Source organism: Oncorhynchus keta, chromosome 28 (genome assembly GCF_023373465.1).
Source record: "Oncorhynchus keta strain PuntledgeMale-10-30-2019 chromosome 28, Oket_V2, whole genome shotgun sequence".
Classification (NCBI taxonomy): Eukaryota; Metazoa; Chordata; class Actinopteri; order Salmoniformes; family Salmonidae; genus Oncorhynchus; species Oncorhynchus keta.
Window position 1 is genome coordinate 10,764,279 of NC_068448.1, and position 26,642 is coordinate 10,790,920.

Here is a 26,642-nt window from a genome sequence, read left to right on the forward strand (position 1 = left end):
TGGGAAAGCTACATCTGCCACATTCAGAATTAATGTCCCTGTAATTGAGGATGATTCCCACTCAGTTTGCGATTCACCTGTGTCAATGAAAAAGGAAATCACCTGGCCTGGATGACCTGTCAGTTAAATTCTGTAGACAGTTTGAGTTACTAGAAGACCCGATTTTTAACATGTTTTAAGATTGCATTAAAAAAGGGGAAATGGTCTCCACTATGAAACAGGGCCTTATTTCATTGATTCCGAAGCCTGATAAAGACCCTTCTCTCATTGATAATTGGAGACCAATTACTTTATTAAATATTGATTACTAATTGATTGCTCTGGTTTATTTTAAAATATTAAAGGAATAGATACCATTATAAATGAGACTCAAACAGGATTTATGAAGGGACATCACATAAACTCTAACATTTGTTTAGTCTTGGACCTAATAGATTATTAAGATGCAATGGACTCAGATGCATTTGTCTTATTTCTGGACTTCTGTAAAGCCTTTGACACAATTGAAGATGATTCTCTCTTTAGGTCACTTAAACTTTTTGGATTCTGTGAAAATTATATTGAAGTCATTCGCATGTTTTACAAAGATATAAAATAGTTCTGTGTTAAACCTTAATACGTCCAAAATATTCAGTATTAACAGAAGTGTTCGACAGGGATGCCCAGTTTCGCCATTTATAGTCATTTTGGATGTTGAACTTCTATCTCTAGATATTCTGAATAATGCAAATCTGTACAGCTTAACCATTTAACAAAGAAATCAAAATTTCCCAAGTGGCTGATGATACTCTTTTTTTAAAGAGACAAAGACCAGGTCACCCATGCCCTTAATGCTAAAACAGAATTTTCTATTGCATCAGGATTAAAACTGAATGTTTTAAAATGTGAAATCTTACGTTTGACTCTGATAAAGAAATTTAAAATATTCCTGTAAAGGACTGTGTTAAATATTTAGGAATACATCTGTCAAAACACCACGTAGTCAGACATTTGAATTTCTCCTAAAATTAAGAATGTATTTAATAATTGGCTACAAAGAGATCTTTCTATACTTGGGAGAGTAGTTCTGTCCAAGGCAGAGGGGCTGTCTCGTTTTGTGTACCCCTCATTGTCTTTATTTGTAAATCCTTCTACTTGTAAAGAGATCAAAAAGACCTTCATCTGGAAAAATAAGTCAAACTAAAAACCGTCAGTCCTCTAATAAAAGAGCTGAAGGCAGTCTGGAAGTGTTGGATTTTGACATAACATTTACATTACATTTAAGTCATTTAGCAGACGCTCTTATCCAGAGCGACTTACAAATTGGTGCATTCACCTTATGACATCGAGTGGAACAGCCACTTTACAATAGTGCATCTAAATCTCTTAAGGGGAGGGGGGTGAGAAGGATTACTTTATCCTATCCTAGGTATTCCTTAAAGAGGTGGGGTTTCAGGTGTCTCCGGAAGGGAGACATAACACTATCAAGATTAACTGGTTGAAAAGATGTTTGATCAACACTGATTCAATATGGTATTTCATTCCAAATAATGTGTTCAATAATTTGGGTTGTCTTCAATTTTTACTGAAACTTAATTATATTCCTGAAAGATCACCTGCTAAATTGGCTAGGTTTCACCAACAAGCTTTAATGGCCTGAAATATTTCCTGCACAATTTTCCCCACAAAGCTCTTTTGTGAAATAATTCAGACTTAACTGTAAGGAATAAGTCATTGTTCTACCCCAGTTGGCATGAGAGGAATATTGACTTTGTTCTGTGTCTCAAGATATTATCAAGTCCCATTTGGAGTTCCATAGTCTGGGCTGACATAGATGTTGTGGTCCTGAAGTTATGAACACATTTGACTTTCCCCTGGGAAGAGCTGAGGGTTCTCACCTACCTAAGCTGTTACCTAGCAATGTGAAGCTAAGTTATACTCATCACATGCTCTTTTCCATTTTAGAACAGGCTGTAGGCAGAAGCTGATAGGTTTCCGCCCTCCCGAAGCATTTTACCAGTGGTGCCCACATGAAAAGCTAGCTATTTGGTGACCCAAGTGGGGACAGTTCAGGCTGAGGAGTACGTTTCAAACATCCCCATGTGATATAAAGACACAGTGGTCCTCTGTCAACAGGTATCTAGAAGTCACATACAACTCACTGTCAAGGCACAGTGATCCTCTACCGAGAAGTTATATTCTTCTTACTGGAGGTTGGGTTTCAGTGTGTTTAATTTCTTTACACTACAATAGAATCTGGTGTAGAATCCTGTTTTTATATCAACCAGATTCTACAATACCACATTTAACATGTAGTGTTAAGATACACTATAGATGGCTGGACCAGCCAGCCAGTGGAAAACAGATTACAGAATGCAGAGTCCTTGACTGTGATGGGGGCTTGAATCTGGGGAGAGAAGTCATTTGTAATTTATCAGTAATTCATTTACATTCTGGACAATGTTTTGTAGTACAATAGCTTGTCTTATATTCTTATATCATATCATTGGTTTTAGCATTGATTAAGTTATATATACCATATACATTTACTTATAAATATGTTTGAAATTATATGAACTTGTGAATGATTTTTTAAACATATTTAGAAAACCTTGAAGGTGTGCCTTACTGTTTCCCCCAGACAGCATTGGTATTTCCTGATCTGGGGATGCCTATCAGATAGAAACAGTAATTAGTAAAACACATTGGGCCAGTTTCCCGGTCAGAGATTACTCTCAGTCCTGGACTAAGAAGCACATTCAATGGAGATTAAATGGACAAAGTGCTTTACATTCCAAAACAAGGCAATCTCCATCTGGAAAACTGGCTCAATAAATTCAAATTTCAGTCAGAAGAAAGCACAAAGTAATACAACATGATGAAATATCTTCATAGATTTCCAAAACATACCTGTGTAGGTATTTGAGAGCCTATAAAAAAAGACAGATGTTCAATATTGTAATAAACATACCATGTAACCATGACGATAACAAACAGTAGTAATATATACTATATGAGAACATGTAGCATTCACAGAGTAAACTGAATATCACAGGCAATGAAAGCAGGGTAGCCTAGTGGTTAGAGCGTTGGACTAGTTGGTTGCAAGGAAGGTTGCAAGTTCAAACCCCGAGCTGACCAGGTACAAATCTGTCGTTCTGCCCCTGAACAGGCAGTTTACCCACTGTTCTTAGGCCGTCATTGAAAATAAGAATTTGTTCTTAACAGACTTGCCTAGTTAAATAAAGGTTTTAAAAAAAACAATGAATGGTACAAATACAATTCCAGTCATCTTACCCAAGTTTTTTATATTTCTCCCTATTTCTCTTCTTCTCATAAATAAACAAACACCAGCTATGGTGCCTATCAGAAAAAATAGAACACCAGCTATGATTCCAGCTGTGAGAAGTGAGGATACTCCACATTCTGAATCCGACCAAGGAGTTCCCGGTTCAATTTCCAAGAATTCACATCTGTTAAAGACATAAACAGAGGTATGTTTTTTAAAGTTTCTATTTGAGTATATTAATGTATTTATATCTTCAGGGGAATAACCTTTTGAACTAACTAATAAATGTCCACACTTACTCTGTATGTGGTTGACAAGATGTTAATGATCCATCTGAATAAGTTTTATCAGGGCAGTCAGCACACACAGTATCTGTAGATGTTGTTCCTGCAGAAATACATCTTGAAATATTAATGAAAAATTAATTTGTCCCCCCATTTATTTAATCCCATAAACTGTAATGATGATTCACAATGAAGTTAACAACTTCACTCAATTGAATTATGACAACACAATTAGTATTATGATGAAACAGAAGACCAACCTGTGTGACTGATGTATTGACCAGGTTTACAGCTGATGTGTCTCTGGGCTGCTCTACAACCATCCTTAGTTGGGTCTAGACAGTAGAAGCCCTCCAGTGTCCCACAGACAGTGTCTGATGAAGGTCTACATGACTGCTTTACCTTCAAACCCAAACCTAGAGAGAGAACATGGCATCTATTATCTGATGCAGCATACAACTGACATATCCTCATAGCATAACAGCATAGAGTAACATATCAGTGTTTGTGTCTGGGTTTCAGTGCAGACACACAGCACCACTCTTACCTGGATCACAGTTGGTACACACTTTGCATTTAATGAGACCATTGGGCTCATCAAGGAATGTAGAATCAACACAGGGCACACAGCTGGTGCTGGTGAATTCAGTACAATGCTTATATACATGATTTCCTGGTGAAGAGAGAATCACAATGTCATGTTTTTCTGTTAGTGTTGATGATGTATTAACGTCTGGTGATTCAGATGATGTAAAGAGAGGGTCCTTACCTGGTGAACACATGGGACAACATTCATCCCTTATTCTGTACTCAGCTCTACCACATGCAATACAGCATCCAATGCTTACAAGCACCAATATAATAGGTACCTGGAAGTAGAGAAAGAAATACACTATTCACTCAAATTGAAACTGATGTGTATTCATAAAACTTACAGAACTAGTTAATTTGCCTAACTAAAATATTCACTATTCAAATATGTAATTATGTAGAACTATTTTTTAAACTGGCTTTTGTAAATGGGGTGTGGTACTGTGAATTGAGCTCACTGTTTGGTGCCAGGAATTTCTGTTGCGTGAAAAGAGCCTCGTACAAACCATCCTGATCTCATGAGTTTACATTCTGTTTCACGACGTACAAGGCTAGTAAAAGACGCAAAGCCACAAAATGTGCAAATCAGAAATGTTTCTCTTACAGTCCATATCAGGCTTTCAAACTGTGCCATGGTTCCTCATTCTTCCCCAACTCACTGGAAAGACCCACGTACCAGACTTGTGACGTGTTTAGGAGTTTTGAAGTATTGAGATGAACAGACCTGTTGACTTAATGTATTTTAGTACATGCACTGTATAGTAAGAATAGCTCTTATATTCTGCTTAAATATTGCATACACTGCACAGTTAATAAATATAATATAGTAATGTACGTTGGATGGCTACCCTGAGTTATTCACATTGATGGTGATGACAAAGTTTACTGAATCATAATAAAAAATAACCTTTATTTTTGAAAATGATGATCTTGCCGAATTAAATCACAGAAAAAAAGTTTGTATTAAGCTCATCTGAGAAGTGTGAAACAGAAATTGGCAAATTATTATTAGAGAATGCTGCCATATTGTGGTGAAGTAGCCTTGTACATTGAGTAAAGTCCATTCTACCAAAGACAGCACAGTATGAAGACAGACAAACTGATTCACCAATAGAAATCCTCGATCACAATCCTCGATCACAATAGGCGATGTCATGGCAACCTTGGCTTGCCAAACTCATGCGTAGAAACACGTCATCGGGTGTAACGGTCGTAGAGCTGAACTGCGCATGTGCAAAATATCAACTCAAAGGCCCTCCTTCGACAGAATTGTTTTTGACGAAAATTAAAACGTTTCACAAGGTTGAAGTAATAACATGTTCAACTACTTAAGGCATCGGCTCCAATCTAGGTTGTGCCTTTTAGATTGAGAAAATGTCCAACTAATGCGGAATTTTTCAAAAACGGTATTTATAAACCGTTCATATGTACAAAATGGACCATAAAACCTGCGTGTGACAGTTTTAAAACAAAAATTGTAATTTATCAAATCTGAACTTGACATGAAAATGTGCTCACCTTCCCACAAACTTTAGACCATGCCTATGCAAAGTTTCTAGTTGGTGAAGTATAGCATTGAAAATAGGCAAGTAGACAATAAGGTTAATAACAAAATGCAATCATTTGCCATTAGTTAGAAGAGAGAATCTATTTTAGTTAATCTTTGCATTTTAAAATAATTACATAGGCATCTATTTCCTAGTCAATTATTTATAAAATGTTGTTTTGAGGATCTATTCTCTCCACCCCTTTAATCTGCACTGATGGGGCAATACCTAACAGTTAATCAATATGGTTGCTGAAATCATCATCAAGTAGATTTTTGGGTTTGCTTTTCATGTATTGTGTAATTGGTGTATATAGATATGTTTAGTGTAATTGTTGTTGATTGATGTTCATGCAGGGCTCATCTGCAAAAGAGACCATGGTCTCAGCATGACTCCCTGCTTAAATAAATAGTGTTGATGGCCTTTAACTCCACCCATTATTCACCACAAATAAACTCACTGTATATGGAATACATACTGGCTTTTAGAGCAAACACTATTCTATGTGCCGCAGTAAAAGTGTGCATGTTTTGGGGTCAGTTGTTTTTACATACACACTGTTTATAAATGAGGCCCCAGGTCTGTTTGGCGTGTTTCGCAAGCATTCTACCCCCACAGCTGGGCGAAGAACAATAAATACAGCCAGGCAAAGTCTGTCTGGGCTGCTGACTGGCAATCATGTGATGTTGTGTTCCTTATATTATTTTGTCCGTTTATTGAGTTGCAAACAAACAAGAAAGCATTAATGAATAATGACAAGGCCATAGCGTTTAATATTTCAAGAACTGTGACAATTCGAGTGAGTTTAGCAGCGCACTTTTAAAATCAGAAGGGAGATTCAGAGGTAGAACAAACAGTATGTTGAAAACGAAAGCAAGAAAACAGCATAGCGTCGGCCTGTCTATTCGTTGTAGTAAAATGACACAATCATTCATCAATATGAAAATACATTATTCTTAAAGTTATGCTACACCGCGGAACATGTAACTTAGGTTATTTCTACGTAAATACTTCATATTTATATTACCGCAGTCTGGAAGTAGATTCCTCAGGATGTCCAAGATGGCGTCGCTGAGGGCGTGTTCTCTGGCTTGTCAAAGCAACATTGAGGATTAAGTGGTTTTAACAGCCTTTCATTGGCTATCACTGTTGAAAGAAACTGACTACAACTTGTTTTAGCCGCATAGGATACGTTTAGATTTCGTTTTTGTCAAGTTGAATTGGAAGAACACGACAGAAAGACAATAATAAACGGAATATCCAAGCCTCACAGAAGACGGCAGACATGCTAGCTGGCCACGACGAGAACCAAAGCAGCATGGATTTTTATTTTATTTTTTATTTCACCTTTATTTAACCAGGTAGGCTAGTTGAGAACAAGTTCTCATTTGCAACTGCGACCTGGCCAAGATAAAGCATAGCAGTGTGAACAGACAACACAGAGTTACACATGGAGTAAACAATTAGCAAGTCAACAACACAGTAGACAAAAATGGGCAGTCTATATACAATGTGTGCAAAAGGCATGAGGAGGTAAGCGAATAATACAATTTTGCAGATTAACACTGGAGTGATAAATGATCAGATGGGCATGTACAGGTAGAGATATTGGTGTGCAAAAGAGCAGAAAAGTAAATAAATAAAAACAGTATAAAAACAGTATGGGAATGAGGTAGGTGAAAAAGGGTGAGCTATTTACCTATAGACTATGTACAGCTGCAGCGATCGGTTAGCTGCTCGGATAGCTGATGTTTGAAGTTGGAGAGGGAGATAAAAGTCTCCAACTTCAGCGATTTTTGCAATTCGTTCCAGTCACAGGCAGCAGAGTACTGGAACTAAAGGCGGCCAAATGAGGTGTTGGCTTTAGGGATGATCAGTGAGATACACCTGCTGGAGCGCGTGCTACGGATGGGTGTTGCCATCGTGACCAGTGAGCTGAGATAAGGCGGAGCTTTACCTAGCATGGACTTGTAGATGACCTGGAGCCAGTGGGTCTGGCGACGAATATGTAGTGAAGGCCAGCCGACTAGAGCATACAAGTCGCAGTGGTGGGTGGTATAAGGTGCTTTAGTGACAAAACGGATGGCACTGTGATAGACTGCATCCAGTTTGCTGAGTAGAGTGTTGGAAGCCATTTTGTAGATGACATCGCCGAAGTCGAGGATCGGTAGGATAGTCAGTTTTACTAGGGTAAGCTTGGCAGCGTGAGTGAAGGAGGCTTTGTTGCGGAATAGAAAGCCGACTCTGGATTTGATTTTTGATTGGAGATGTTTGATGTGAGTCTGGAAGGAGAGTTTGCAGTCTAGCCAGACACCTAGGTACTTATAGATGTCCACATATTCAAGGTTGGAACCATCCAGGGTGGTGATGCTAGTCGGGCATGCGGGTGCAGGCAGCGATCGGTTGAAAAGCATGCATTTGGTTTAACTCGCGTTTAAGAGCAGTTGGAGACCACGGAAGGAGTGCTGTATGGCATTGAAGCTCGTTTGGAGGTTTGATAGCACAGTGTCCAATGATACACAAGATGCTGCGAGCTCAAGCAAGAGAAAGAACTAAACAGACCAGGATGAAATTCCTGCGACCTTTTTATCTCCGACTCCAATTAACCGGTGAAAAAAGTAAGACATTTCCATGTCTGAACTTTCTCTGCAATCCTGTCCACTAAACAAGACGCCACGTTCTCCAGTGAGTCCATCTGAGCGGGGCCACAGAAGAAACATTAAAGAAGATCGATCATTTGTGTGAAACTGTCAGTCAGCTTCACAAAATTGTGAGCGAAAACGAGGAAAATATAACGTTCCTAGAGAATGAGTTTTAGGAACTGCAACCCCCAAATAATGAGCTGTGAGAATGTATCTGAACTTCAAAGGTACTTTCGCAGGTGGGATCTGAAAATCCAAGGTGTAAAAGAGGTAGAGGAATATTAGGGAAGCAGTCATTAATATCCTGGGAAAGGTGACTCCGTGCATCAAAAACAAGCTAAGAGACGTGATCGACTTGGGAAACGAAGATATGATGGACCACCTCGCAATATCATTTTGCGCTTAACTATGCGCCATTACAGGGACATAATCTGGAAAATGACCAAGGGGAACACGTTTCTGGACGAGAAGAAGCTCCGCATCAAAGAGGCTCTGATGCCGCAGGATCAGGCTGCCAGGGAGAAAGTGTGGTCGCTTATACTGAAGGCAAGGCACGACAAGAGGAAAAGAAGGCTGGGTTCAAGGGCCCCACGCGTTTATCGAAAAATAATGATTACTGGGTAACTCTGTTGACATTAACCGAACTGGAACTGTGAGTACTGCCATGAGTAAATTTACGGCATGAACTAAGTTAACCTATAACCTTTTTTGCCAAAAAAGGAAATGAACATATTTTTGCTGTTAACCACCGCTACCTCAGCTGTGCGTAATTTTCCGTCGGAGTAATCCCTCAAGGTTCACTGTTTTATTGTTCACATTACCACTTCTGTTATCTAATTTGTTTTCTCTTTTTGTAATTCAGGAGGTAGTTTTCAACTCACTCAATATCCTTAGTCTGAATGCTAGGGTTTGAGAGATCTTACAAAAAAGGAAAGCCTTATTTTTATATTGTAAACGCAGGAAACTCATTTCGGGTTAAAGTGATTTGAAATTTTGGTAATCACAATGGGGAGATATGGTCTATTTCAGTCATGGATCAAATCATTCTGGTGTTTTGACACTGACACATTCACAAGTTTAAAGGTGACATTCTAGAATCCACATCTTCACAGGATGGGAGATGGGTCATAGTAACTGTTAAACTTGACAATGTTATTTTCATCTGTAATGTATATGGACATAACTCACATGCTCCTAATAAGACCCAATTTACCAGAAAAGTACAGGATTTACGCAACAAATACTCAAGAGGCTTTTCTAATTATTTCAAGGGATTTTAATTAAACCCCTGATGCATCTGTTGATCGTTTTCCTCCTAGTACGAGTCAAAGCCTTCAAAATAGCAATATCATCACTACATTATGCAAGGATCTCTGTTGATGATGCCTGCCGTTATTTCAATCCGGATACAAAGGGTTATACCTGGACCAACAAAACTATGTCACGTAAATCTAGAATAGATTATTCCTAATTTCTCCCATTTTGTTATAGATGTAGATCATCAGTTGGCTCCCTTTTCTGATCACTTGATTTCCCTGAATTTGCAAACTACTAAAAAAATCTAAAAAAGGTACTGGAGAATATTGGAGATTAAACACTTAAAGATCCTACTCTCATTGGAAACATCAAATTGTTTTGCAAGTAAAGTCTTGGGTCATGGAAGTATTTGGCAAATTTTCAAATATAAAGTCAGAGTTGTAGCCATTAAACGTGCCAAAGAGCTGATGCACTTAAAGAACCTTAGAGAAAAGGAGTTGATGAGCAAGCTTGACAGATTACCTTTCTTTAGAAAACTCAAGTTGAAGAGTCTGTATTTAAGTCTTTACAACTAGAATTAGAACAGCTTTACACGGACCTGGCAAAGGGTGCCTTTGTAAAGTCAAGAGCAAAATGGATTGAAGAGTGGGAAAGAAACACTAGTGACTTTTTTTTGCACTTGAAAAGAGAAACTACAAAAAAAATCTATAACTGCACTCTAAATGAATGTTTTATGCAAAGATCCCATTACAATAACATTTGTAAATTATTTTTGTGAAACCTTTACAACTCACAATTTCAGGAAGATGGTTGGGAAAGCTACATCTGCCACATTCAGAATTAATGTCCCAGTAATTGAGGATGATTTCCACTCAGTTGCGATTCACCTGTGTCAATGAAAAAGGGAAATCACCTGGCCTGGATGACCTGTCAGTTGAATTCTGTAGACAGTTTGAGTTACTAGAAGACCCGATTTTTAACATGTTTCAAGATTGCATTAAAAAAGGGGAAATGGTCTCCACTATGAAACAGGTCCTTATTTCACTGATCCCGAAGCCTGATAAAGACATTTACATTACATTTAAGTCATTTAGCAGACGCTCTTATCCAGAGCGACTTACAAATTGGTGCATTCACCTTATGACATCCAGTGGAACAGCCACTTTACAGACCCTTTTCTCATTGACAATTGGAGACCAATTACTTTATTAAATATTGATTACTAATTGATTGCTCTGGTTTATTTTAAAAGATTAAAGGAATAGATACCATTATAAATGAGACTCGGAACAGGATTTATGAAGGGCCATCACATAAACTCTAACATTCGTTTAGTCTTGGACCTAATAGATTATTAAGATGCAATGGACTCAGATGCATTTGTCTTATTTCTGGACTTCTGTAAAGCCTTTGACACAATTGAAGATGAATCTCTCTTTAGGTCACTTAAACTTTTTGGATTCTGTGAAAATTATATTGAAGTCATTCACATGTTTTACAAAGATATAAAATAGTTCTGTGTTAAACCTTAATACGTCCAAAATATTCAGTATTAACAGAAGTGTTCGACAGGGATGCCCAATTTCGCCATTTATAGTCAGTCATTTTGGATGTTGAACTTCTATCTCTAGATATTCTGAATAATGCAAATCTGTACAGCTTAACCATTTAACAAAGAAATCAAAATTTCCCAAGTGGCTGATGATACTCTTTTTTTAAAGAGACAAAGACCAGGTCACCCATGCCCTTAATGCTAAAACAGAATTTTCTATTGCATCAGGATTAAAACTGAATGTTTTAAAATGTGAAATCTTACGTTTGACTCTGATAAAGAAATTTAAAATATTCCTGTAAAGGACTGTGTTAAATATTTAGGAATACATCTGTCAAAACACCACGTAGTCAGACATTTGAATTTCTCCTAAAATTAAGAATGTATTTAATAATTGGCTACAAAGAGATCTTTCTATACTTGGGAGAGTACTTCTGTCCAAGGCAGAAGGGCTGTCTCGTTTTGTGTACCCCTCATTGTCTTTATTTGTAAATCCTTCTACTTGTAAAGAGATCAAAAGACCTTAATCTGGAAAAATATGTCAAACTAAAAACCGTCAGTCCTCTAATAAAAGAGCTGAAGGCAGTCTGGAAGTGTTGGATTTTGACATAACACTATCAAGATTAACTGGTTGAAAAGATGTTTGATCAACACTGACTCAATATGGTATTTCATTCCAAATAATGTGTTTAATAATTTGGGTTGTCTTCAATTTTTACTGAAACATAATTATATTCCTGAAAGATCACCTGCTAAATTGGCTAGGTTTCACCAACAAGCTTTAATGGCCTGAAATGTTTCCTGCACAATTTTTCCCCACAAAGCCCTTTTGTGAAATAATTCAGACTTAACTGTAAGGAATAAGTCATTGTTCTACCCCAGTTGGCATGAGAGGAATATTGACTTTGTTCTTGATGTTTGACAACAGGGTAATATTCTCACATATGAACAATTTATAACATTGAAACAGTTTCCAATACCTTTCAGAGTTTATTTCTGTGATCAAAGCCGTTACCAGTGGTCTAACTACACTAATGAAAACTCATTTTAGCTTTGGTAATGATCACACAGTTTATCCAGAACTCAGATTGGCGTGGGCTTACTTGAGATCTTGTTGTAATAAATATATAAGACAAATTCTCCATTCACAAAACCAAGTTACACAGAGAGGAATATTTCTGGAACATGTTTATTCCTGTCATTGTCTGGGGGAAAAACCCATGGTTAAGGCCTTACAAATAGTGTATACCAAACAAATTTAAGGAAGTGCACTTTCATTTTTACATAGAATTACATGGATATATTTTGTGTTATCCAAATGTGGCTATTGATGGATGATATCTGTGTTTTCTGTGAGAAAGGTGAGAATCTGTCTCACTTGTTCTTTGAATGTAAATTTGTGTCAGAATTTTGCAAAAACCTTGCAGAACACTTTACCATTATGAACACTACCCATGTTTTTGACATAAAGGATAGAATAATGTTACTATTGCAATGATAACAAGACCATTGAAATGATTGTTTTTTTTATTTGTTTTAATTTATTCTTGTTGCCAAATACTATACACAAATTCCAAAAAAATGTTATTGAATGTAACTTATTAAAACATTAACCCTAGTGAATAACAAGAATGACATGTATGAATCATTATGAGATATGTTCAGTGATGACAATTGCACTAGAATTGTTTATATTTTATTATGTCATTGATTTGTTGCATGTTTCAGTATTTGTTTGTTAATACCTGCGTTCTGTTTTGTATGATGTAGCAATCAATGTTAGTTGTTGATCTGTTATGATTTTTAAACATTTTTAAGTTGATTCCTCAGGCTTTGTAACGAGTAAGCTACATCAGCGTCATTTCCGGTCACAACTTGTAGACTTCTTTACGTGCTGTGTGGTTTGTTACCTGCCAACTTCACGGTTTTTACTTTTTAATGACTGTTTTATATTTTAGCCCCCTCGGTCAACTTTTTCACCCTGGACATGTTTCTACACGACCTCCACCAGCCGAAGCTATATAGTAACATTGCCTTCTAATTGCAGTCGCTGTACTCTTAATATACAGGATAACGATCACCTTATGGCGGGGATAGCCGTGCTGCATGCCCAGCTTCAGATGCAGTCGTCAGGCAAGAGTAATTTACGTGTAGGAAAGGATTAAACCGTGTCTGCCCACGATAAGTACAGATAGTAGTAAAAATCCCATCGCACGGTCCCCGCAGTCTGACAATGTTCTCATGGCTTCTGGGAGGAAATGCTCAACCGGTGTCGCTCATTCAGCCGACAAACTTTAAACCGGTTCTCCCCATTAAGCAACTAGTCCGAGTCTTCTCTGGTCTCTCGTCCACTCGTTATGGGGTCTGAGATGCCAAAGCCTCCCGCCATTAGCTCTGACAAATTGAAAACCCTAGTCACTGGTGACTCCATTACCCGTAGTGTTAGACTTTTAAAATAATCATCCAGCGATCATACATTGTTTACCAGGGGGCAGGGCTACCGACGTCCAGGCTAATCTGAAGTTGGTGCTGGCTAAAGCTAAAATTGGCGAGTATAGGGATATTGTTATCCACGTCGGCACCAACGATGTTAGGATGAAACAGTCAGAGGTCACCAAGCGCAACATAGCTTCAGCGTGTAAATCGTCTAGAAAGATGTCGGGATCGCGTAATTGTCTCTTGCCCCATCTGTTAGGGGGAGTGATGAGCTCTACAGCAGTCTCGACTCAATCGCTGGTTAAACCGTTTTCTGCCCCTCCCAAAATATAGAATTTGTAGATAATTGGCCCTCTTTATGGGACTCACCCACAAACAGGACCAAGACGGGCCTAATTTCTGGGGCACCTTCCCCAAGCGAATGCTGCATCCTGCACCAGTATCCAGTAATCTGTGTCTCAAGATATTATCAAGTCCCATTTGGAGTTCCATAGTCTGGGCTGACAGATGTTGTGGTCCTGAAGTTATGAACACATTTGACTTTCCCCTGGGCAGAGCTGAGGGTTCTCAGCTACTGAAGCTGTTACCTAGCAAGGTGAAGCTAATTTATACTCATGACATGCTCCTTTCCATTTTAGACCAGTCTGTAGGCTGTAGGCAGAAGCTGATATGTGTCCTCCCCTCTGAAGCATCTTACCAGTGGTGCCCACACAAAAAGCTAGCTATTCCGTGACACAAGTGGGAACAGTTCAGGCTGAGGAGTAAGTTTCAAACATCCCCATATGATACAAAGGCACAGTGGTCCTCTGTCAACAGGTATCTAGAAGTCACATACAACTCACTGTCAAGGCACAGTGATCCTCTACCGAGAAGTTATATTCTTCTTACTGGAGGTTGGGTTTCAGTGTGTTTAATTTCTTTACACTACAATAGAATCTGGTGTAGAATCCTGTTTTTATATCAACCAGATTCTACAATACCACATTTAACATGTAGTGTTAAGATACACTATAGATGGCTGGACCAGCCAGCCAGTGGAATACAGATTACAGAATGCAGAGTCCTTGACTGTGATGGGGGCTTGAATCTGGGGAGAGAAGTCATTTGTAATTTATCAGTAATTCATTTACATTCTGGACAATGTTTTGTAGTACAATAGCTTGTCTTATATTCTTATATCATATCATTGGTTTTAGCATTGATTAAGTTATATATACCATATACATTTACTTATAAATATGTTTGAAATTATATGAACTTGTGAATGATTTTTTAAACATATTTAGAAAACCTTGAAGGTGTGCCTTACCGTTTCCCCCAGACAGCATTGGTATTTCCTGATCTGGGGATGCCTATCAGATAGAAACAGTAATTAGTAAAACACATTGGGCCAGTTTCCCAGACAGAGATTACACTCAGTCCTGGACTAAGAAGCACATTCAATGAAGATTTTCCATTTAAAGTGCTTTACATTCCAAAACTAGGCGTAATGGGAAACTGGCCCAAGTGTCACAGAATAAAGCACAAAGTAGTACAATGTGATGAAATATATTCATAGATTTCCAAACATACCTGTGTAGGTATTTGAGGGTCTATAAAAAAGACAGATGTTCAATATTGTAATAAACATACCATGTAACCATGACGTTAACAAACAGTAATCTACACTCTGAGAAGTAGAACATGTAGCATTCACAAAGTAAACTGAATATCACAGGCAATGAAAACAAGTAATGTTAAATACAATTCCACAATTCTTACCTACGTTGTGTCTTTTTCTCACCATTTCAAGATATTCAGATGGATCATTAACAAGTTTTATCAGGGCAGTTGGCACACACAGTATCTGTAGATGTTGTTCCTGCAGAAATACATCTTGAAATATTAATGAAAAAATTCATTTGTCCACCCATTTATTTAATTCCATTTACTGTAATGATGATTCACACTGAAGTTACCAAATTGACCCAATTGAATTATGACAACACAATTAGTATAATGAGGTGAGACAGAAGACCAACCTGTGTGGTTGATGTATTGACCAGTTTTACAGCTGCTGTGTCTCTGGGCTGCTCTACAACCATCCTTAGTTGGGTCTAGACAGTAGAACCCCTCCAGTGTCCCACAGACAGTGTCTGATGAAGGTCTACATGACTGCTTTACCTTCAAACCCAAACCTAGAGAGAAAACATGTCACTTGCTATCTGAAGCCAAATGTAAAGCTTGATGTAGTTCATTAAAACAACATCTGATATAGTAAAGTAGCTCAGTGTTTATGCCCAGAACACAGAATTCTCACCTGGATCACATGTGGTACAGTTGTTGCATGTTGTTTTACCACTGGGCTCATCAAGGAAGGTGGAGTCGATACAGGGCACACAGGAAGGTGTATGTGTAGATTTAGTACAATGCCTATTTACACGATGTCCTGTTGAAAAGAAACCAGAAAATAATTACCTTTTGGTATTATCATAATTATTGTTGTTTTTATAATAATTAAGTCCTCATAAAAATACACAAGGTCCTTACCAGGCCTACACATTATGCAATCTCTATCATCTATTTTATAGATGGCTGGATCATATATGGAACAAGGCTCAATGTTTAGAAGGATAAAAATTACATGTTGATGATGTATTAACGTCTGGTGATTCATGTTAAAAGAGGGTCCTTACTTGGTAAACACAGAGGTCAGCATTCATCCCCTATTCTGTACTTGGCTCTACCACATGATGCAGGATCCAATGCTTTCAAGCACCAATATAACAGATATCTGGAAGTAGAGAATAAATAAATCACCACCATCAGCATACATTACATTTAAAGATGACCTGTTATCTGCAAATTCAGTCAATAAATGTACTTCTCTCCACCTTGTTTTATCTACGAGGTTTCAGTCAAATTAAAACGAAGACTATATAGTAGGCTAATAATAACTCTGATTCCTATTACATAAAAGGAAATATTTACATTGATCATTTGTTTTTGAAACAAGACAAGTCACAAAATGTGCAAATCAGAAATGTTTCTACAGTCCATATGAAGCTTTCAAACTGTGCCATGTTTCCTCAATCATCTCCAACTCACTGGAAGACCCACGTACCAGATTTGTGACGTTCTTAGGAGTTTAAGTATTTAGATGAACTGACCTTTGGACTTAATGTATTTTAATGTGTACTACATAGTAAGAATAGCTCAATTATATTCTGCATAAATATTGCATACACTGCACTGTTAATAAATATAATATAGTAATGTACGTTGGCTGACCACCCCTGAGTTAGTCACCACCATCAATGTGAATAAAACCAAACTGAATCATAATAAAATATAACCTTTCAATTTGTAAATAATTACATCTTGCTGAATTGAATGACAGAAAAATAACTAATAAGCTAATTATCAACTGAGAAATTGGCAAATCGTTAGAATGGTGCCCTCTTGCGGTGAAGTAGCCTTGTACACGGAGCAATGTCCGTTCTACCAAAGACAGCGCAGTATGAAGACAGACAAACTGCTTAATCAATAGAAATCCTCGATCACACTTGTAGGTGATGTCATGGCGACTCGTGCGTAGAAACACGTAATCCGGTCTGTCGTCTCGACACGATCTGCGCATGTGCAAGCCATCAAATCAAATCTTCGATATAGTCGTTTTTGAAATAAATATAAACGGGTCAGTTAATCGCTTTCACTGGGTTGGAGTAATAACATGTTCAACTGAAGTGTCAAGGTTTAATTATTTTCAATTTTAGTCAACCATGAGGGTTAAGGCAGAGGGATAGATGCCACCATCCTCCCTCATCTTAAATGACACTGGCCGCCACTGCCTTCCACCTTCCTTGAGGTATGACAGGTGAAACCCATGGAGACAATTCACTTGTCCAATCCGTAACATGCTGACTACACCGATCACGTCATGTGCGAGTGTTGCAAAATAAATGTAGAAATATTATTCAATTATTGCACCCACACTGCTCGCGCGCACCAACGAGCGTCTCCGTTGCCAAGGGCTAAAATAGAAGTCAGTTCTATTTCTGACGTAGATCGCGCTGCAAGTCCTACCTCTCCCATCTCCTCATTAGTTTATAAAGCAGGTACCCACGTGACATCTCATTGGTTATACCCACTTCGGTGCCTGAAAGACAAACTAGGTCAGTAACGCACCTAATTTATGAAAGTTGCCAATCGCAATATAAAGTCGAGAAGAAAAACCCGAGATGACTAGAAACGATTTGGTTTACCGTTGTGGATTAGAGCACCTTGTGCATTTCAGGTAAAATAACACAATGTTTATATCCCAGGACAAATTAGCTAGCAACAGCACGCTAGCTAAATAGGACAAATGAGTTAGCTCTCACTTGCTAACTAGCTAAATTGCAATAGAGGCTTAATACTTTGACCTGTCCCGAAAGTCATGTAATTGGTTCAGAGTTTGTTTTGATATATTAACCTGCGTGTTGTGATCGCGTTTGGTGGGGGGGGGGGGGGGGGCAAAAATCAGTGTATGGCACACACACGCAGACGGTTTGGGTTCCGTATAAGTGTTCAAGGAAGGATGCGCTTTTTAAAGGAATATCAATATAATCCTTCTCGTTTGGAATCTCTAAAGATATTAAGAATTGTTTTGGAATTTAGTCAATACACATGTGAAATATCAGGAGGTTCATTATACAGATTAACTAAAAAAAAAATATGCCATTTAGCAGACGCTTTTATCCAAAGCGACTTACAGTCATGTGTGCATACATTCTACGTATGGGTGGTCCCGGGGATCGAACCCACTACCCTGGCGTTACAAGCGCCATGCTCTACCAACTGAGCTACAGAAGGACCATTTTTTTAATTTTTTTATTAACTAAACAGACCTACTAACACCCTTGCAGTTTTCACATTTTGCTTTATTCAATAGCATTTTTACAATGTAGCTAACATCATTGGGACACTTGAACATAAGAAAGTTAGTTGGCTTAATTGTATTGCAGATCCTCGATTTATTAATCCCAAGAGGGGACATTCGTCACCAGCAATACACTTACAGGATGGTGAAATAAGCATAACCCATGACTTACAGAGAAGCAACTTGATTCAATAGGAGAGACTAAACCCATGGAATCAAAAACATCAATACAATCAATGTGCAATGTATAATACAATACCTACAAAATACACATAAGGCAAAGATACAAATAACTATATAATCAAGGAGAAAAATCTGAATGTGTCCTTGAGCAAGGCACAAACCTAATTTGTTCCAGGGGCAGAGTACTACTATGGCTGACCCTGTAAAACACATTTCACAGTACGTATCCCAGCATGTGACAATAAAATATATATTTTAGGAGGACTAAGAATAGAACTGTATACAAAACATTCATCCCATTGCTTTGCTTCAGAGCTCCCCAGTGGCACTGCATCTCAGTGCAAGAGGTGTCACCGTAGTCCCTGGTTCTAATCCAGGCTGTATCACATCCAACCGTGATTGGGAGTCCCATAGGGTCCCACAATTGGCCCAGCATCGTCATGGACGTCATTGTAAATAAGAATTTGTTCTTAACGGACTTGCCTAGTTTAACAAAGCAAAATTTGGGTCACACTCAAGTAGTCTTTTTTTCCCATACCTGTGTCCAGGAAATCTCATCCATATGTCCTTTACACAGTTTGTCTCAACAGAATCTACAGTACATCACAAGTTCCATAAGGTCCATGGAGATGTTGTGATCTGTAGACTTCCTCAGTTCAAGGGCATACAAAGAACAGCATACAAACAACAAATGGATAGCATACGATCATAGATTAATTTGACTACACAAGCTTACAAACAATTACATTTGTTGTTTGTATGCTGCTCTTTGTATGACATTTTAATATTTGATTATTAACCAATGATATTAGGCCACTCTTAACAAGCCTATAACAAGTCACAATAATCACAAGAATGGCTTCAGATCAAAGTCTACATTGAGACCGAAGGGCGCAAGGGTCTTTAAATTAAAGATCCAGGCAGCCTCTCGTTTTAACAATAAATTATCAAGGTCACCCCCTCTCCTAGGGAGGGTGACATGTTCGATGCCAATTTAACGCAGAGACTGGGTTGTAAGGCACAAAAGATAACCCTTTATTAAGCAAAGAGACATGGGCAGGGCTCAATATCTTGCTTGATAAATTAAAGACACTCAGTCCCGTAAATTCTGGGAACGTGTGAACGGTCTCCTCTGCCTCTGATAGTCGTTTCTTCTTACCCCGTCCGGTGCGACATCTCGTCGATGCGCGTGCCTGCGGCCTCCTCCGCCCTTCTGTCTGTCCAGTCTCTCGTTGAATAAAAAACTACCACTGGAAGCCGATGAGGCGCTGGTTGTTGAGCGTTGATCAGACTGGGGTGGATAGAAGTAAGCGGCATCCCCCCTGCGTCTGTCAGGGAGAGGGGGAGCAGGACCTCGTCAGGGTTTCTCCAGAAGTAGACTTTACCATCGACCTTGTCTTTTTTGTCTTGGTTGAATTTCTTGATTTTAAGTTCCTTTATTTCTGTAGACAACTTGTCCTGGAGCGCTTGGTTAGTTTTCATCAGTTCATTGAATATGCCATCATCATTAACAGCTATTTGTAGAGCTGTGCGTTTGTCTTTAATCGTGTTATCCATTTCAATAAAATCCTTCTTCAACTGGTCAACAATTAAGGTCATTAAATCAATAGAGCATTTGTTCAGGATGGCACACCAGCACTCACAGAAATCATCTGTGCGCCGTCCCAATGATGGTTATTTTTGCCACCTGAGTCCCCGTGGAATAATGCCTTGACGCACCTAATGACTAAGAGTGACTATATGTAGATGCGTTCTCGTCTGGCGCTTAGATAAATGTTACAGTTCTTTCGAGAGGTCAGAATTACCTCCCGGCATGTCAAAAAGGGACTCCGAAATAATGATCTTATCACGCTCCCTTTGGCTATATTCAAAGTAATCTAGTATGGGTCTATGACCAGTGTCAGGAAACGAATTATCATTCGGCATCGTTTAAGAGGAATATAAATTCCTGTCAGCCATCTCCTTACCACACTGATTATGATAGAGAATAATTCTGTATAAAGTGGGTATTGGGGGGTTATTCATTCACATACCTCTGTAGGGCTTTGTGTCTCTGGAAAAATCATCTCTGGAAAAGTACAAGAATCAACATTGAGACAAAAACTAATTTGGAACTCGATAACATACTGTTTGACAGGGGTGTTGTCATGATTTTCAGAACATTACTGTGCATTTTGTTTTTATTCATCGTGTACTGGTACTTCCTGTATGTAGCTCCATTCTTGTGTATTTAATTGTATTCATCATGTGTGCTTTAGTATTTACTTTAATAATTTAGCAGACGCTCTTTTCCAGAGCTACTTCCAGTAGTGAGTGCATACATTTTCCATACTGTTCCCCCGTGGGAAGTGAACCCACAACTCTGGCGTTGCAAGCGCCATGCTCTACCAACTGAATAGGTGCATTCTTGTGAATTTTATTTGAATCCTCGTGTTACTGTTTTGTATTTATTTGTTAACTGCATCGTTTGGAAGGGCTCGTAAGCAACATTTCACGGTAAAGTCTACACCCGTTGTATTCAGCACGTGACAAATAAAATGTGATTTGATTCAGTGTTGGATGTTTCTAACTTGTTCATCTGGGCAATTAAAACAATAAATGAAACTGTACAATTCCCCAAGATATTCTCACCAGATACAGGACCTTTCATTTTTCTTCTAATAGCTACTTCCGTCACTGCTGCCATCACAGCTAGTGTAACAGTATAACTTTGGACCGTCCCCTCGCCCATACCCGGGCGCGAACCAGGGACCATAATCAAAGGCACTCCTTCGATTTAAAGTTATTTTTGACAAAAATGAAAACATGTCAGTTTGTCACATTCACGAGGTTGGAGTAATAACATGTTCACCTACGTAAGACATCTAGGTTGTGCCTTTAGATTTCAAGAAAATGTATAACTAAGGAGGAATTTTTAGACCATGCCTACGCAAAGTTTCTAGTTGGTGAAATATAGAATTGAAAACAGGCAAGTAGATTAGTATTTTATGCAAAATATGATGGACAGGCTTATTCATAACAATAAACAGGTTAATAACAAGATGCAATCATTCGCCGTCAGTGAAAAGAGAGGAAATATATTTGGTTAATCTTTGCATTTAAAAATAATTACAAATAGGCATCTATTTCCTAGGCAGTTATTTATAAATGTTGTGTTTTGCATAGATTGCTGTCTTGATTTACATTGTATCTCAATTGCTTGAGGATCTGTTCTCTCTCTCCACCCCTTTCATCTGCACTGATGGGTCAATACTTGACAGTTAATCTGGGTATCCTGGAAGGATATTGATCTCATCCCGTCAGTAGAGGATGCCTGGATATTTTTTTTAAATGCCTTCCTAACCATCTTAAATAAACATGCCCCATTCAAGAAATTTAGAACCAGGAACAGATATAGCCCATGGTTCTCTCCAGACCTGACTGCCCTTAACCAACACAAAAACATCCTATGGCGTTCTGCATTAGCATCGAACAGCCCCGTGATATGCAGCTGTTCAGGGAAGCTAGAAACCATTATACACAGGCAGTTAGAAAAGCCAAGGCTAGCTTTTTCAAGCAGAAATTTTCTTCCTGCAAAACTAACTCAAAAAGTTCTGGGACACTGTAAAGTCCATGGAGAATAAGAACACCTCCTCCCAGCTGCCCACTGCACTGAAGATAGGAAACACTGTCACCACTGATAAATCCACCATAATTGAGAATTTCAATAAGCATTTTTCTACGGCTGGCCATGCTTTCCACCTGGCTACTCCTACCCCGGTCAACAGCACTGCACCCCCAACAGCAACTTGCCCAAGCCTTCCCCATTTCTCCTTCTCCCAAATCCGTTCAGCTGATGTTCTGAAAGAGCTGAAAAATCTGGACCCCTACAAATCAGCCGGGCTCGACAATCTGGACCCTTTCTTTCTAAAATTATCTGCCGAAATTGTTGCCACCCCTATTATTAGCCTGTTCAACCTCTCTTTCGTGTCGTCTGAGATTCCCAAAGATTGGAAAGCAGCTGCGGTCATCAAATCAAAATCAAATCAAATCAAATGTATTTATATAGCCCTTCGTACATCAGCTGATATCTCAAAGTGCTGTACAGAAACCCAGCCCTAAAACCCCAAACAGCAAACAATGCAGGTGTAAAAGCACGGTGGCTAGGAAAAACTCCTAGAAAGGCCAAAACCTAGGAAGAAACCTAGAGAGGAACCGGGCTATGTGGGGTGGCCAGTCCTCTTCTGGCTGTGCCGGGTAGAGATTATAACAGAACATGACCAAGATGTTCAAATGTTCATAAATGACCAGCATGGTCGAATAATAATAAGGCAGAACAGTTGAAAACTGGAGCAGCAGCACAGTCAGGTGGACTGGGGACAGCAAGGAGCCTTCATGTCAGGTAGTCCTGGGGCACGGTCCTAGGGCTCAGGTCAGTTGAAACTGGAGCAGGAGCATGGCCAGGTGGACTGGGGACAAAGTCCTCATGTCAGGTAGTCCTGGGACACCTTCCTCCAAACTGCACACTTAGATTCACACAGGACACCGAATAGGACAGGAGAAGTCTCCAGATATAACAAACTGACCCTATGCCAAACTACTGCAGCATAAATACTGGAGGCTGAGACAGGAGGGGTCAGGAGACACTGTGGCCCCATCCGAGACACCCCGGACAAGGCCAAACAGGAAGGATATAACCCCACCCACTTTGCCAAAGCACATCCCCCACACCACTAGAGGATATCTTCAACCACCAACTTACCATCCTGAGACAAGGCCGAGTATAGCCCACAAAGATCTCCGCAACGGTACAACCCAAGGGGGGAGCAGCAACAGGCCGACCACAACAGTGAATTCGCACCCCCCCAGGGACGGCACGAGAGAGCCCCAGCAAGCCAGTGACTCAGCCCCCGTAACAGGGTTAGAGGCAGAGAATCCCAGTGGAAAGGGGAACCGGCCAGGCAGAGACAGCAGGGCTGTCTCATCCCCCTCTTCAAAGGGGGAGGCACTCTTGACCCAAACTGCTATAGACCTATATCTATCCTACCATGCCTTTCTAAGGTCTTCGAAAGCCAAGTCAACAAACAGATTACCGACCATTTCGAATCTCACCATACCTTCTCTGCTATGCAATCTGGTTTCAGAGCTGGTCATGGGTGCACCTCAGCCACGCTCAAGGTCCTAAACGATATCTTAACCGCCATCAATAAGAAACATTACTGTGCAGCCGTATTCATTGATCTGGCCAAGGCTTTCGACTCTGTCAATCACCACATCCTCATCGGCAGACTCGACAGCCTTGGTTTCTCAAATGATTGCCTCGCCTGGTTCACCAACTACTTCTCTGATAGATATCAGTGTGTCAAATCGGAGGGTCTGCTGTCCGGACCTCTGGCAGTCTCTATGGGGGTGCCACAGGGTTCAATTCTTGGACCGACTCTCTTCTCTATATACATCAATAAGGTCGCTCTTGCTGCTGGTGAGTCTCTGATCCACCTCTACGCAGACGACACCATTCTGTATACTTCCGGCCCTTCTTTGGACACTGTGTTAACAACCCTCCACGCAAGCTTCAATGCCATACAACTCTCCTTCCGTGGCCTCCAATTGCTCTTAAATACAAGTAAAACTAAATGCATGCTCTTCAACCGTTCGCTACCTGCACCTACCCGCCTGTCCAACATCACTACTCTGGACGGCTCTGACTTAGAATACGTGGACAACTACAAATACTTAGGTGTCTGGTTAGACTGTAAACTCTCCTTCCAGACCCATATCAAACATCTCCAATCCAAAATTAAATCTAGAATTGGCTTCCTATTTCGCAACAAAGCATCCTTCACTCATGCTGCCAAACATACCCTTGTAAAACTGACCATCCTACCAATCCTCGACTTTGGCGATGTCATTTACAAAATAGCCTCCAATACTCTACTCAACAAATTGGATGCAGTCTATCACAGTGCAATCCGTTTTGTCACCAAAGCCCCATATACTACCCACCATTGCGACCTGTACGCTCTCGTTGGCTGGCCCTCGCTTCATACTCGTCGCCAAACCCACTGGCTCCATGTCATCTACAAGACCCTGCTAGGTAAAGTCCACCCTTATCTCAGCTCGCTGGTCACCATAGCATCTCCCACCTGTAGCACACGCTCCAGCAGGTATATCTCTCTAGTCACCCCCAAAACCAATTCTTTCTTTGGCCGCCTCTCCTTCCAGTTCTCTGCTGCCAATGACTGGAACGAACTACAAAAATCTCTGAAACTGGAAACACTTATCTCCCTCACTAGCTTTAAGCACCAACTGTCAGAGCATCTTACAGATTACTGCACCTGTACATAGCCCACCTATAATTTAGCCCAAACAACTACCTCTTTCCCAACTGTATTTAATTAATTTATTTATTTTGCTCCTTTGCACCCCATTATTTTTATTTCTACTTTGCACATTCTTCCATTGCAAAACTACCATTCCAGTGTTTTACTTGCTATATTGTATTTACTTTGCCACCATGGCCATTTTTGCCTTTACCTCCCTTCTCTCCTCATTTGCTCACATTGTATATAGACTTGTTTATACTGTATTATTGACTGTATGTTTGTTTATTCCATGTGTAACTCTGTGTCGTTATATCTGTCAAACTGCTTTGCTTTATCATGGCCAGGTCGCAATTGTAAATGAGAACTTGTTCTCAACTTGCCTACCTGGTTAAATAAAGGTGAAATTTAAAAATTGTAAAAAATCAATATGCTTGATGAAATTATCATCAGGTAGATTTTTGGGTTTGCTTTTCATGTATTGTGTAATTGATGTGTACATAGCTTTTATTTTACCTTTGTTTAACTAGGCAAGTCAGTTAAGAACGAATTCTATTTTCAATCATGGCCTAGGAACAGTGGGTTAACTGCCTTGTTCAGGGGCAGAAAGACAGATTTGTACGTTGTCAGCTCGGGGATTCGATCTTGCAACCTTTCCATTACTAGTCAAGGTGCTGTACAGAAATCCAGCCTAAAACCCCAAACAATGCTGGTGTAGAAGCACAAATATATGTTTAGTGTAATTGTTGTTTATTGATGTTCATGCAGGGCTCATCTGCGAAAGCGCGAAAGAGGCCATGGTCTCAGCATGACTGACTCCCTGCTTAAATAAAGGTTAAACACAGTTCCATGATCATTGCATAATAAATTCCTCACCTTTTCTGTGATCTGTTCATACTCACGAGGTAGCATAGGCCTATGTAACAGTATAGCTTCCGTCCCTCTCCTCGCCCCTACCTGGACTGGAACCAGGGACCTTCAACACACATAAACAACTGCCTCCCACGAAGCATCGTTAGGCATCGCTCCACAAAAGGCGCGGCCCTTGCAGAGCAAAGGGAACAACTACTTCGAGGGCTCAGAGCGAGTGACTTCACCGATTAAAACGCTATTAGCGCGCACCCCGCTAACAAGCTAGCCATTTCACACCTGTTACACCTACAACAAGGAAGCCATTCCTTCATCCAATGTATGTATATATGGTGTAATTGGTGTAATTTTACGGGACCCTGAATAATACAATGTTGTTGGCCTTTAAATGCGCCCATTACATTCGCCACAAATAAAATCACTGTATATGGAATACATACTGGCTTTTCGAGCAAAAACTATTCTTTCTATGTGCAGCAGTAAAATAATGAATGTTTTGGGGTCTATTTTGTTTTACATACACATGGTTTATAAATGAGGCCTCAGGTCTGTTTCGCAAGCATTCTACCCCCACAGCTGGGCGAAGAACAATAAATACAGCCAGGCAAAGTCTGGGCTGCTGACTGGCAATCATGTGATGTTGTGTTCCTTATATTATTTTGTCCGTTTATTCAGTTACAATCAAACAAGAAAGCGTTAATGAATAATGACAAGGCCATAGCGTTTAATATTTCAAGAACAGTGACAATTCGAGTGAGTTTAGCAGCGCACTTTTAAAATCAGAAGGGAGTTAGTGAAAGTAAAATAGTCCAA

At 39.5% G+C, this 26,642-nt stretch overlaps 1 protein-coding gene across 8 annotated transcripts in view; it reads right to left on the minus strand.

Annotated features, from left to right (window-relative positions):
* Positions 1-16,184, minus strand: part of LOC118360434 (tumor necrosis factor receptor superfamily member 14-like) — a 56,615-nt gene extending 40,431 nt beyond the window's left edge. Inside the window, exons 1-9 of one of the 8 annotated variants that reach the window (XM_052484762.1) lie at positions 10,384-11,166; positions 4,748-4,867; positions 4,322-4,421; positions 4,100-4,225; positions 3,813-3,968; positions 3,568-3,655; positions 3,277-3,452; positions 2,890-2,909; positions 2,394-2,651 (exon numbers count right to left, since the gene is read on the minus strand). In XM_052484762.1, coding sequence (XP_052340722.1) covers positions 2,526-2,651; positions 2,890-2,909; positions 3,277-3,452; positions 3,568-3,655; positions 3,813-3,968; positions 4,100-4,225; positions 4,322-4,421; positions 4,748-4,777 — 822 coding nt within the window. In that variant the 5' untranslated portion in view covers positions 4,778-4,867; positions 10,384-11,166 and the 3' untranslated portion in view covers positions 2,394-2,525. Of the gene's footprint in view, positions 1-2,393; positions 2,652-2,889; positions 2,910-3,276; positions 3,453-3,567; positions 3,656-3,812; positions 3,969-4,099; positions 4,226-4,321; positions 4,422-4,747; positions 4,868-6,717; positions 7,756-10,383; positions 11,167-15,598; positions 15,755-15,876; positions 16,006-16,106 lie in introns of those variants that run through there. The other 7 variants (XM_052484761.1, XM_052484772.1, XM_052484773.1 and 4 more) reach the window with 7 other exon arrangements.
* Between the last annotated feature and the right edge of the window lie 10,458 nt (positions 16,185-26,642).